The 13,795-nt window shown below is 50.6% G+C and overlaps 1 protein-coding gene across 1 annotated transcript; it reads left to right on the top strand.

Annotated features, from left to right (window-relative positions):
* The first annotated feature begins 2,302 nt into the window (after nucleotides 1–2,302).
* GUCA1B (guanylate cyclase activator 1B) lies at nucleotides 2,303–12,910 on the top strand. The gene is made up of 4 exons (XM_066247397.1): nucleotides 2,303–2,786; nucleotides 9,469–9,618; nucleotides 10,989–11,109; nucleotides 11,704–12,910. The coding sequence occupies exons 1-4, from the start codon at nucleotides 2,580–2,582 to the stop codon at nucleotides 11,829–11,831; spliced, it is 606 nt and encodes a 201-aa protein (XP_066103494.1). The 5' UTR covers nucleotides 2,303–2,579; the 3' UTR covers nucleotides 11,832–12,910.
* The last annotated feature ends 885 nt before the right edge of the window (nucleotides 12,911–13,795 follow it).

Below are 13,795 nucleotides of genomic sequence, written 5' to 3'. Positions count from 1 at the left end.
TAATTCAGTGCTGACTGTGTCATGCATGTGGCTCAGTTATGCAACAAGTATTTCAGTTCCTTGTATGTGCCCAGCACTGTCCTAGGCACTGGGTACTCTGCAGTATCTGTGATGACATACCGCCCCTTAAGGGTCTTAGGCTCTATGGGGAAGACAGAAATAAGGAAAAAAAAAATAAGGTCCTTTCAGCTCAAACACTATGAAGAAAATAAAGTAGGATAATGAACTCATATTCATCTCCCAACATGATATAACATTTATAGTCTGATAGCTTCCAAAGTTACATCTTCAGCCAAGATCTCTCCCCAGAAGTCCAGATTCATGAACCCAGCTGCCTACTGGACGTCTCTACTCAGATCACAGACTTGCCAAGGCCGAAGCCCAGCTACTGCCGTCCTTCCCAAACCCTTTCTCAGCCCTTCTCCGCTTCAGCAATGGCTTCACCGTGTGTCCAGGTGCTTCAGCCAAAAACTAGGAGTCATCCTTGAATCCCCTTTTTCAGGTCTCATTTCAATCTACTAGTAGGTCATTCTATCAGCTCCCTCTCCAAACTACATTCTGAATCCAACCACTTCTCTTCAACCAACTGCAACGCTAGTCAGGCCATATCCTCTCACCCGGTCCACTGCGGCAGGTCCTAACCGGTCTTCTGCCCCTCTTGCCAACCCCCGTCCCCCTTACAATCCATACCCAGCTGCCAGGGTAGTGTGTTAAGGCGTAACTCAGAGTCCTATCTCTCCTGCTCCAAACCCTCCTATGGCTTCCCATTTACAGTCCGAATAAAACCTACACGCCTTCCCACAGCTCTGATGCATCACACGATCTAGCCCCTGCCTGCTTAGTGTATGTGTTCCTCTGTCCGTGAACGCAGAGCCACGGAGCTCATTGGGTCTTAGCCCTTGTTGGCCCTGCTGCTTGGACTGCTCTCCTCCCAGGCCTTCACATGGCTGCCTCCTCCAGTGCTTCTGAAGGGGAGGGGATGGTGTCTGCATGTGTCAGAGGGAATACAGAAATGCCTGATCACAAGGCCCAGGGATGGCTCTCAAACCCTGTGTGCATTGGCAAGACTCAGAGGGCTGTGAAAACAGATTGCTGGGCCGACCCTCAAAGTTCCTGAATTCATCGGGAGGTGAGGCCTGAGAATTTGCGTTTCTAACAAGCTCCCAGATGCTGCAACTGCTGGGGCAGGGACCACAGTGAACGGGAGGTCAACAGGCGATGGAGGAAAGCTCTTTGGAACTAAGGAGACCCAGGGCCTCTGAGGTCAGAGTGTGGGATGGGTCAGCTCTCCCCTAGATGTGGATGCTCAAGACACATGGCGAAGTCACTAGTGAATAATGGTGACAGGGATGAGTCCATGGAGGTGTCCAGTCAGACAAGGCTGTGAAGGGACTGCCATTTGTTAGGGAGAAAAGAGAAAACGTGGAGGCAACGACTAGGAGGAAGGAGGAGGCTAGCCTTATTCGCCAGGCCCTGAGGGATGTGGCATGTGGGAGAAAAGCCCACCTGCACCTGAAAGGATGACAGATTAGGGACGTCTGGAGGCAGAGAGCCCGAGAGAGGGCTCCGGCCTCTGCACCAACAGCGCAAGCGTGAGCATCAGTGCGCGACGGCGGTGTTGCCAAGACTGTGAGACTCGCTGGAATGCCCCTAAGATCTAGAAAAGGCAGTGCTCCCGATTTTCTGATTTCTTGGAGGTGTCATTTTTATATTCCATGAAAGCAAGCATGAATATATTAATATAATTGATTCAAAAGCAAATTGACATGAACCTTTACTATAAAAGAGACTTCAGAGGTGTTTGACGCTGAGCTCCCGGGGAGAAAGAACCTCTAGGTCTTGCGTGGAGAGTGTTGGAGGGAAGCATTTGTACTTTAAATTGGAACGTGGGAAACTTCTGATACTCAAGTGTATGATCGATAACAGCTAATGAGGGAGGGAGTACCGGCGACTGAGTTCTTAGCTGGGGCCAGAGCTGCCCACCGGGAGCCCTCCGCGCCCTAAATCCGGCTGCCCCTCACTGGACCGCCTGGCGTGGGGCAGCTGAGCCCCAGGCCCCCCGCAGATTTTATGTTCCGGGGCTGGGAGTTGGCCTTGCTTCCTCTACGGACTTCAGCATGTCCTGTCTCCAAGATGATCCTCTCTGGAGCGATGTGGTGCCCAACTACAGGGACAGGGAGTGTGTGTGACACGGGAGGGCCTGAGCCTGTCTTCCCACCTCATCTTCACTCTGCCCTCCCCTCGGTTTCCTCCCCTTCTCCCTTTGCAGAACCTTCTGGGCGGCTTAGTGGAGTGGTTAAGATGAAAGGGAGGGGTGAGGCTGCTGGAGCTTAGGCTGGAGGTCAGACCTTCCAGGGGAACCTTGCAATGACCGTAGTGCGCTTAGCTCGCCGGGCCCCGCCCACGTGGTCACCTGCCCCCCAACACTGCCCACCTATCTGCTCAGTTGCCTAGGAGATGAGGAAGAGGCTGGCGGAGCAAAGGAAAGGGAAGAAGAGGACCTGACCTAAGTAAGGACCCCATCAGCAGAAGCCCGGGAGGAGACGCGGCCCCTTGCTCCCGACGTCCCGGCGGCCGGGATGGGGCAGCAGCTCAGCTGGGAGGAGGCGGAGGCGCCCGGGGAGATGGACGTGGCGGAGCTGCAGGACTGGTACAAGAAGTTCGTGGCGGAGTGCCCCAGCGGCACACTCTTCCTGCACGAGTTCAAGCGCTTCTTCAAGGTCACAGGCAATGAGGAGGCCACCCAGTATGTGGAGGGCATGTTTCGAGCCTTCGACAAGAACGGGGTAAGGCGCCCTGACGGTGGGGGCTGGTGGCCAGTGCGCTCAGCACATCTCTCATCCTTGAGCTGAGAGAGCGGCCGCAGGGGGCTCCCTGCGCCCGGCCTCCTGATCTCTCCCCATTGCCCTCTTACCTGTCCTGTCTCTCTCTCTCTCTCTCCAAAAGCCTTCTCCTCTCTCTCCCGTTGTTCTGTCCCTCCCATCCTCTCTTCCCTCCGCTCCTCTCTCCCTTTCTCTGACTCCCCCCTCCACTTCCTGAGTGCTGTGGGTAGGCTGGGCCGCAGGGCACAGTTCCGCCTGCTCTGTATTTTTGGCCAGGGCTTTCCAGCCCAAGGACCTGGTTTTTCACACACACCCCCGCCCCCACCCGAGCCCCTGTCACTGTAAAGACAAGGAGCAAGAGCTGCCCAAAAGGGATGAGCCGCGTGGGCATCGACCCGAGCTCCTCTCCTCGGTTCTGAGTCAGCAGAGGCCTCCGCGGGGGCGGGCAGAGCTGGTTACTTCAGATTAAATGATGAGACACCTGGGGCCAAGGGAGTGAATTCATCTGCCCGGGATCACATCCTCAGGGGTTCACAGTCCCAGGCAAGTGCACCCGCCTAGGACGCAGACTGTTTTGTTAAAGAGGGAAAATGATCTTTTTTTAGCAAGTCATACCCTGGCCAGGTAGCTCAGTTGGTTAGAGCGTCATCCCCATACACCAAGGTTGCGGTTTCCATCCCCAGTCACGTGCAAGAATCAACTGAACCTGACCAGGCGGTGGCGCAGTGGATAGAGTGTCGGACTGGGACGCGGTGCAACCGGGTTCAAAACCCTGAGGTCACTGGCTTGAGCGCGGGCCCATCTGGTTTGAGCATGGGGTCACTGGCTTGAGCAAGGAGTCACTTGGTCTGCTGCAGCCTCCGGGTCAAGGTACATATGAGAAAGCAATCAATGAACAACTAAGGTGCCACAACAAGGAATTGATGCTTCTCATCTCTCCCTTCCTGTCTGTCCCTATCTGTCCCTCTCTCTGTCTCTGTCACACACACACACACACAAAAAATCAACCAATAAAGGCATAAGTGTAACAATAGATTGATGTTTCTCTCTCTCCTCCTCCTCTCTTTCTAGAATAAACAAATTACTTAAATTTAAAAAATAAATAAAATCAGGTCATAGATCACAAAACTTACAATCACGAACATATCAATCTTCCCCCATACTCACCTAAAAATTTAATATAACAATTCAAGAGCCAAAAGGGATTTTTTAACCCTGGGCATAATATAGTTGGACCTCTTATGCCTGATCTCATCCTACAAATTAGCATTTACATTCATCAATTGCTTTTTCCTTTCCCTTTTTTTAAAAGATTTTATTTATTGATTTTAGAGAGGAGAGAAAAAGACACCTGGGGGAGAGGGGAGAGCAGGAAGCTTCAGCCCATAATTCTGCTTGTATGTGCCCAGACTGGACAAGCCCCGGGCTTCAAACCGGCAACATCAGCACTCCAGGTTGATGCTCTAACCACTGCACCACCATAGATTAGGCCAGAGGTCCCCAAACTTTTTACACAGGGGGCCAGTTCACTGTCCCTCAGACCATTGGAGGGCTGGACTATAAAAAAAACTATGAACAAATCCCTATGCACACTGCACATATCTTATTTTAAAGTAAAAAAAAACCACAAAAACAAACAAAAAAAAAACCAGGAACAAATACAATATTTAAAATAAAGAACAAGTAAATTTAAATCAACAAACTGACCAGTATTTCAATGGGAACTATGCTCCTCTCACTGACCATCAATGAAAGAGGTGCCCCTTCCGGAAGTGCGGTGGGGCCGGATAAATGGCCTCACGGGGCCACTTGTGGCCCGCGGGCCGTAGTTTGGGGACCCCTGGGTTAGACTGCTTTTTTTCTTTCTTTATAGCTTTTATTTTGATAAGGTTTTAAATTTACAGAATTTGCAACAATAGTACAAGTAATTCCCATCTATAGTTTACACAATTGTTTACATTTGCCTCATTTGCTTTATCATTCTCTCTATATATAAGTGCATATTTTAAAGAGAAAGTTGGAGGCGTCACACCCTTTTACCCCTAAGTATTTCAATCTATTTCTCCGAAGAACAAGGTCATATTCAAGTTTGGTCAGTTTGTGCTGATAATGTTCAATGCGTGTGTGGGGGGGGGAGGGGGTATCGCTCATTGCATTTACTTGTCCTGTCTCCTTATTCTTTCGTTTGGAAACTTTTATCTCAGCTTTTCTTTGTCTCATTTGACCCTGACATTTTTGAAGATTGCAGGCTAATTATTTGGGTTTGTTCAGTGTCACCTCGTGATTAGCTTCAGGTTTCACACTTCTGGCAGAAATGCCACAGAGGTGACGTTTGTCCTTCTGTGGACTGTCCATCAGTGCATGATGTCAGGGGGCATGTGACGTTGGTTTGTGAGCTCTTCTGAGTTCCTCCACGGTAAGTTACTATTTTTCCTTTGTAACCAACAAGCCTCATCTGGGGGCTCCTTTGAGACAAGTAAATATTCTGTTGCTCATCAAGTTTTCGTCTACTAGGCTTGGCACCCACGGTTGGTTTTCTAACTCCACCGTCCCCTCTGCGCTGATTAGTTGGCATCCCAGGGCAAGAGAGACCTTTCCCGGAGGTGTGCTATTGCCCTCCATCAGGGACTGAGCCTTCTTTCTTTTCTCTTCGCACCTGTCTCCAAGACCACACCCAACTGCACCTCCCACCTTGGTACAATCTTTGTATCAGCACGTCTCATTTCGGGGCAATTGGTCTGAAATTTCTGGGGCAAATAAAATCAGATGAAGCTCACATGTCCAACTCTGGGATGACAGAAACAGAGGTTTGGTGGAGACAGGAAGAGAGGGGTGCCTCTCTCTGTGGCTCCCCCCCCCCCCCCCCCGTGACACTCTCCTGTCTCCTCTCTGCCAGTTGACCTATGATGCACTGGTATGGAAGAAAAGGGAGGCTGGAGCTCAAATGTCACTTGGGATCCTTATGTAACATGCATTGGGGTCAGGGCTGGGGCACAAATGCAGCCCGTTCAGGGAGAAACGGGGCAGATAATCCCAGAGCAGATCACACGCCTGTCACTTCTGCTCCTGCCTCTTGAGCAGACAGAGGCGTTTCCATCATCTTGGTCTTCTGTGGGTAATTAAGGCTGACAGAGGAGGGTCAGCCCCAATGGGAAGCTTCCCAGAAGTGGTCCTGGGGTTTGCAGCGATCTCACAGGTGAGATCACTTGACCGGAAGGGGCTATGCCTCTTGTGGGGCGAGGGGTCATGGGGAGGAAGAAACTTCCCTCTGCCCTCAAGGTTCTTTCAGCTGGTCTAATAATCAGATAGACGTGAGACAGATTCGCAGGAGAAAATAAGCACATTTAATACATACGTATGTATGGGAACCCCACATGCATGAGAGTCACAGACCCCACAGGCAGGAGAGGTTCAGAGACGGGGAATGGGTGTATTCTGAGCTGGCGGTGGGCTAAGGTGCCTCCCCTGGAGGCTTCCGAGGGTCATTGCAGGATGACAGGGAGAGCAGATGTTTAGTAAAAAGAAGTCTGCCCTGTCCTCTAGATAGCTAGAAAGAGGTTGTCTCTGATCGTTTACCACGGATGGACGGGGCCCTTTATTTCAAGTTCTTTTAGGTCATTGAGGGAGGGGCAGGAGTTTCTCTCGGGCCCACATACCGGGGATACTACTCAGCAATGAAAAGTTGCCTTTAGCTCCAAACAGTCCTCAGCCCACAGAAGCACAGCATGTGGTGATTTGTGCTGAACCCCACAGGGTCACTGTGGAAAGCAAATCATGTTGAGAGAGCATGATGTGAGAATGTTCTAGAGAAAGAATGCGGGAGAATCCAGACAGCTAGAACGGAGGGATTTGCCAGTGGTTTGGTGTTGCTGTTGTTGTTTTTCTCCCCTTGGTGCTGCTAGGCACCAGGCTCCTTTTTCAGACAGTAATAGAACTACCTGGATCAATAAGAAAGGCCCCCCTCCTGATGAACTGAGAAGATGTGTCTTGAAAGACTCTGCCTTAGCCTGACCAGGCGGTGGCGCAGTGGATAGAGCGTCGGACTGGGATGCGGAGGACCCAGGTTTGAGACCCCGAGGTCGCCAGCTTGAGCGCGGGCTCATCTGGTTTGAGCAAAAGCTCACCAGCTTGGACCCAAGGTCACTGGCTGGAGCAAGGGGATACTCGGTCTGCTGTAGTCCCACGGTCAAGGCACATATGAGAAAGCAATCAATGAACAACTAAGGTGTCGCAACAAAAAACTAATGATTGATGCTTCTCTCTCTGTTCCCGTCTGTCTGTTCCTATCCCTCTCTCTGACTCTCTCTCTCTGTCTCTGTAAAAAAAAAAAAGAGAGGAAGACTCTGCCTTAGGCAACTCGTTAGACTTCTGTCTCAGGGTCCTCAGCCATCAAGTGGGGCAAACAGACCCGAGGGAGGTGAGGTTTGTAAAATAGATGCTCCCTACCAGACATTTGCATACATTTTCCTACTCAACTCATTAAAAAAGAAATGTTAGGTTGATATTTAGTAAGCTTAATAAAAGTCACGTTTACTAATGAAAATAGCCTTTTAAAGAACAACCAATCATTACATTGTGCACCTTAAACTGACACTATGTTCTTTAAAAGGCTATTTTGCAATTATATCTCAATAAAGCAGTAGAAAAAACTGGAAACAAGTCAAATATCCTTCAACAAGTAGGAAACAGATTAGGGGCCATGCATACAGTGGAATATTACTCAGCAATAAAAAAGGAAGAGGCTGTTGCTATACCCAGTAACTTGCATGAGTCTCTAGGGCATTGTGGTGTATAAAAAAGAAGGAAGGAAGGAAGGGAGGGAGGAAGGGAGGGAGAGAGGGAGGGAAAGAAGGAGGGAATGGAGGGAGGAAGGAAGGAAGCCAGTCTTGAAGGGTTACATACTGTATGACTCTAATTCTATACCATTCTCAAACCGAAACTATTATAGTGATGGGGAACAGATCAGGGGTGGCCAGGAGACTTCGTTGGGAAAAGAATATGACTATTAAGAAGTAACAAGAGAGTTTGTGTTGAGAGTTACTCATATCTATACATGTGACAAAATTTCATAAAACTATATACCTACAAAAACAGTGCTCTAGAGACTAGTGGAGGGGAGGCAGGAACAAACAGCCAATGCTAAGACTCTACCCCAAAGAGACTACCAGAGATATAGGAAAGATACGTTTGTTGTGTAATGTAGAATATTAAAATCGTGTTCAGAAAGAGGGACTGCGCAGTACGCCTGAAACAAATTAAAAGGTATGGTTTTAAATAACGTTGAAGACATAGGGCATTTTAGAATAAAAATCCAGGAAATGAAACTATAGCTACAGCCTGACCTCCATTATGTACATGCAGGAGGGATCATATAAGCGGTACAGAATAAAACCCTTCAGGTGTTGAGGTCAGCTCGTTTTTATTTTCTTCCTGGTTTTTCCTTAGGTCTTTTCTTTTTTTATTTCCCTCACTTTCTGTCGTGTCCTCCTGTTGCTCGCAGCTGGCTCAGCCAGGCACCCCTTATCTGGGGCTGACCCAATGAGACAGGTGCTCGGGGCCAGCGATGTCATTTCTGATTACAAAGTCACTGAAAGAGCAGACACTCCTGGGGAGCTGGCAGCTCAGGTGTTTGATTTGGAGAGCTGAGGTCCCCACCCGGAACTATGTGAGGTCACAAGGTGTAAGCTTCAGCCTGTGAAGCCCAGCCCCCAGCCCCCCCGGCCCCCCCGCAACCCCCCCCTGCCGGCCTCTCACCTCCAACTGCTCTGGAGTCCGAGCAAGTTGTTCCCGCACTTGTTGATTACTGCTTTTGGAGTAACTGCGGCTAGCACATTTCTGCTGCAGGAAAGATGGGTTTCCTGGTCAGAGTCACCTCAGACGTGGCCTGTTGCCCTTCTCCTACCTCTGGCTAGAGAGCACCTGACCTCTGTCTCCCTCTCCCCCCTTCCTGGGTGCGGGTGTGGGTGCAGGCATGTACTCCAGGGTAATGTCCACCTGAGAGGCTGCACAGCCTACCCACCTTCCCTGGGCTCAGAATGAATGAAATTGCAAAAGAAAATTTCAATGGGAGCACAGTTTTCTAATCTCCTTTCCAAACTACCTTGGTCTCAAATTCAGATTAAGTCAATTATTTATTCATTGATCCATAAATATTTATGAGCCCCCAGACTGCGTGGAAGTCGCACTGAACTGGGCATGGAAAAGAAACAGAAGCACTGCAGCCCCTCTCTTTTCTCCAGGGCACACAAATACACTGCAGCTGTGGGGTGAGACGTGTGTTCCAAACAGTTAGGTGACAATGCCAGAGTAAGTCCCAAACTGCAGAATAAGTAGTAGGTGCTGGGAATGTTAGGAGATGGAGAGATCACTGTGGCTGAAGTGGTCTGAGAAGGAAGGCTTCCTGGAGGAGGGGACCCTTGAGCTGAGCCGTGAAGAATGGGTAGAATTGGTTGATCACGGAGACTGAGGAAGGTTGCTGGCATGGAGAACAGCATGAGCGAAGGTGCAGAGGCCACGTGGATCGCGAGGAAGAGGAGGCGAAGCCTGAGTTTGTGGGGATGGATGGCCCAGAATAGGGCATACATCTGTGCTCTGGGGGTCGGGCAGTGGACCAGGAGGGGCCTCACGGTTCCCACTTTCAACGCAGGACAACACCATTGACTTCCTGGAGTACGTGGCAGCCCTGAACCTGGTGTTGAGAGGCACCCTGGAGCACAAGCTGAAGTGGACCTTCAAGATCTATGACAAAGACCGCAATGGCTACATCGAGCGGCTGGAGCTGCTCGACATTGTAGAGGTCAGTGTCGACCTGTGGGGCCAGGCACTGAGGCCCAGGGGCTCTTCTGGGCTCTGAGGGCAGGCCCCTGATGCGGGCACCCCTGGGGCTGGCGTTTGGGAAGAGGCATTGAAACTATTCAAGTGTGCCTTCTGACCACAGTGGAATTAAACTAGGAATCAATTACAAAAAGATAACTAAAAAATCCCCATGTGTTTGACAATATACTTCTAAATACTCTGTGAATCAGAAACATAAAGTCACACTCACACCCCCCTACACACACAATATTGTGAATTGAAATAATGCAAAATAACGTAACAGAACTTGTAGAATGCAGCTAAAGCCGGACCTGCAGAAACATGGGAAGCCTTAAAGTGTATCTATTAAAAAATGAGGCTGGAAATCACTGATCTAAGATGTCATCTCAAGAAATTAGAAGAGTACATTAAACCTAAAGAAAGTAAGAGAAAGGAAATAATACTGTTAAGAGCAGAAATTAATGGAATGGAAAAAAATGCACAAAAGAAAAGTCAACAAAACCAAAATAAAAGTTGGTTCTCAAAAAGACTAACGAAGCCGATAAAACTCCCACGGGGAGAGGATGACCACCAAGAGAAAGGAAGTGCCCACTGAGTGCAGACCCTGACATGGGGACCCTGTGAGCCTGGTAGTCCCCAGAGCTGCCGGGGAACCCGGTTAGCCCATTTTACAGATAAGGGCATTGCCTCACAGAGGTTCTCTGTTTGCCCAAGTTCATCTACGGGGAGGCGCTGGAGCTGGCTGTAACCTCTGAGATTCCCGGACACCGTCAGGGGGGCTGTTTTGTGCCAGGTGCTGTGCTGGGCACAGAGGCCCTGGGATCAGCCGGACAGCCTCTGTCCTCAGAGGGCGCCCAGTCTGAGGACTAAGGACAATCCTCTTGTCTGTCTCTTCTCCATTTCATTGTACAAATGTTGGTTCCCTGGGTGGAGAAACAGCAAAGGAGAAATCTGTTCTTTCCCCTGAAGTCCTGTTTCTTACACACAGACACACACATCCACAAACAAACGAAATTCTTTTCTCTCTGAATCTCCATTTTCCTGTCAAGTAGCCTTGAGACCATCACAGGGCCACACACATCAGTCTTTGGAGGTTTTGGGTTTCAGCTGTAAGGCTCACGGCGGAAATGCCGGTGGCATCGGGATGGGGCGGCAGGTGAGGTCAGTGGCAAGTTGACCAGTGGGACCCTGAAACATCAGTTTTGACTTGGACCTGGGTTCTGTGGTCCTCTGCTGCGCAGCCTGCGGGCAGTGCTGTGAGACCCGCGCTGAGGGGCGGGCTTGTGGGCGGGGCTGGTGGCGGGGCGGGGTTTGCAGGGTCCCCTCGAGGCCACCGGGTTTTCTCCGCAGGCGATTTACAAACTGAAGAAAGCGTGCAGGGTGGAGACGGAGGGCGGGCAGCAAGGCCAGCTGCTCACGCCGGAGGAGGTCGTGGACAGGATCTTCCTTCTGGTGGATGAGAACGGAGATGGTAACAGGGGCAGAGGTGGCGGCCCCCGCACCCCGCAGCACCCCCACTGCCCGGCCGTGTGACCCTGGGCATAGCCCTCCACCTCTCAACAGCTGGTGTCCTCATCTGTGAGCTGGGTGTAGACAGGACCCCACGAAACAACAAAGGGTGTCACTGGCATGTGAAGTTTGTAAGAGTGATTAAAACTCCTACTGGAGATGCCACGGGGGCCGGGCAAGCGGGCAAGGGTCAGGCAGACGGGATGATACATTATTAGCCTCTCGGCCTGGCCTCAGTTTCCGCGCCTGGAAATGGGGATAATAATGGCTGAGAGGACTAACCTGGGATAACTGAGGCCCCAAGGCTGTGCAGGGAGGCAGCCGGTGGGGAACACACCCAGAAGAACCCTCGAGAACATTTCCAGGGTGCCATGGGCAAAAGTAAAACTTCAATTCATTTGCAAAGAAAAGTCCTTTAAAGAAACCCTGGGAGGTTCCAGGAGATTCCTAGAGAATCGCTGTGCCCCACGAGGAGGAGCCGAGTTGGGTCTCTCCCTAAGCCCCGCCCCCTTCCTTCCATTCTTCTGTGTGACCCTCTCTCCCACCCCCTGCTCAGGCCAGCTGTCTCTGGATGAGTTCATCGAAGGTGCCCGGCGTGACCAGTGGGTGATGAAGATGCTGCAGATAGATGTGAACCCCAGTGGCTGGATCGCTCAGCAGAGGCGGAGCAGTGCTATGTTCTGAGTGTCTGCGGCCTCGGGCGCCCTGCAGGGTCCGCAAGCCCCTCTCCAGGACTCCGGGCTCACCAGGATGCCGGAGCAGTGGCAGGGCCCCTGGCTCAGCCCGCAAATGCCCACTCAGCGTTGCAGCCCTGCGGAGGGGAAGGGGCTGAGGGGCAGTGTAGGGGGTCTTGGTCTGAAGCTGCCAACAGGGCACAGTCCAGTGGGAGGAGTTACTGGGGTGGTGAAGGAAATGGCTTCCCCTTCAGCTGCTGGGGGGGGGGCGGACCTAGGCCTTGGCTGGGTGATTGTGGGGCTCCCACAGATTCCTACATGGTCCTTAGCTGGAAGCGGGGACAGACTGAGGGGTGGGGTCCCAGAGGCCAAATTAACAAGGAGCACGCTATACTGTGGGCAGCAGGCTGGTAGAAGGCGGGGGCTGGGAGGTGTTGGGTCTGAAGAAAAGGTCGCAGCTGGTGGGGGAGGAGGGTATGATGACATCCCCCCTGGATCCTGAGGCCTGTTCATGGGAGAATGCTCGCCTCCTCCTCCCCAAGTTGTCCCCAGGAAAACTGCAGCAAGTCAGGCTGTGGCCACTGCGCCACCTCACCCGCAGGTGTTGTAAAGTACCAAAAGCTACAGAGTTAATATTAATATTTTAAGAGGCTTGAAGAACATTTTATTAATTTGGGTTAAGGTGTGCAGAGAAATTGTGAGTGATTGTATTGTAAATGCAAAGGGGAGGGAAACATGGATTCCCAGACATTCCACCACCCCTGTGGGGAAAGGGGTGAATGGCTAGCCAGGTACAGGGAGAGAAAAGCCAAAATAAACTTTTTCTTATAGCAATGACTTGTAAATTTTGTTTTCTCCAAAATAATGTATGGCTTGCAAATTGAACGTGGTCCTATCATGTTAAAGGACATATGACTATAACCAATAGTGGTAAGGGGCTCCTAATTATAATTTTTGCTTCTGTACTTCCCACTTACAAAACTATAAAAACTAAGTAGAACAAAGGGCTGGCACGCTCTCCCTCAAACCACTGTCAGAGTTGCCGCTGCTTGGCCAAGCTAGACAATAAAGCTTTCGTGTGTAATCGAAGGACTTTGTTCGTGTTTCCAATGTTTCAGGTCCCTCTGGATTAAGCTTAACAGCCTCCTGCCCGTGGAGGGGTCAGCGGTTCTCAAAGGGGCCGCTTCCGCAGTCCCCACTGCCGCCCCCAACCCTCTGCCCGCCATTCCTCTTCCCCAACTCTTGCCTCCCAGTGCCCTCCCCAGCATGGCCCTTCCACGAGTCCCAAGCGCAAGCTGAATGTGTCTCCTTGATGAATGGAAGAGGAGCCTTCCCTCTGTCTCTGGGGAGAATTGGGGGCCTGATGACCCGGGTTCTAAGCAGGGCTTTCCTCCAACTGCTAAGTGACCCAAGGCAGCCACTTCCTTCCTGACCTCAGTTACCTGATCTGCACTGTCAGCAGGACGGGTCTAGAACAGCAGTTTTCAGATGATTATGTTTTTGGATGTGGAATTATTTTTGTTAATACAAACTCAGTGTGCAACCCCAATATGGAAATTAGATTAAAAGGGCACCGCTGTGGTTGAAGGGGGGCTGAAAATCCGCCACCCCTGGAGCCAGAGGCACCTCTGAGGACACAACGCCCTGGGTCAGTGCTACCCTGGGAGGCCGCTTAAGTGGGCCCTGGCCCCAGCGGGATAGCTCTTTGGTTGGAGCATCCTCCCAATACACCAAGGTTGCAGGTTCAACCAGGGCATATGCAGGAGTCAACCAGTGAGTGCATAGATAAGTGGAACAACAAATTGGTGTTTAAAAAAATAGTAAAATGGGACCTGGAAAAACACTTGCTCTACCTTGAATAGATGTTTTTATGTTGATGTATGAAAAATAATACTAACTTGTTTGAACTTGTGATTTCATAGTTATGACATTCATATAAAAGGCTCCTTTAGAAATAGATTTTAGATGAAAAAT

This window comes from Saccopteryx bilineata, chromosome 1 (assembly GCF_036850765.1).
Source record: "Saccopteryx bilineata isolate mSacBil1 chromosome 1, mSacBil1_pri_phased_curated, whole genome shotgun sequence".
NCBI lineage: Eukaryota > Metazoa > Chordata > Mammalia > Chiroptera > Emballonuridae > Saccopteryx > Saccopteryx bilineata.
Note: the sequence above shows the minus strand (reverse complement) of the source record. Positions and strands in the feature narration are given on the sequence as shown.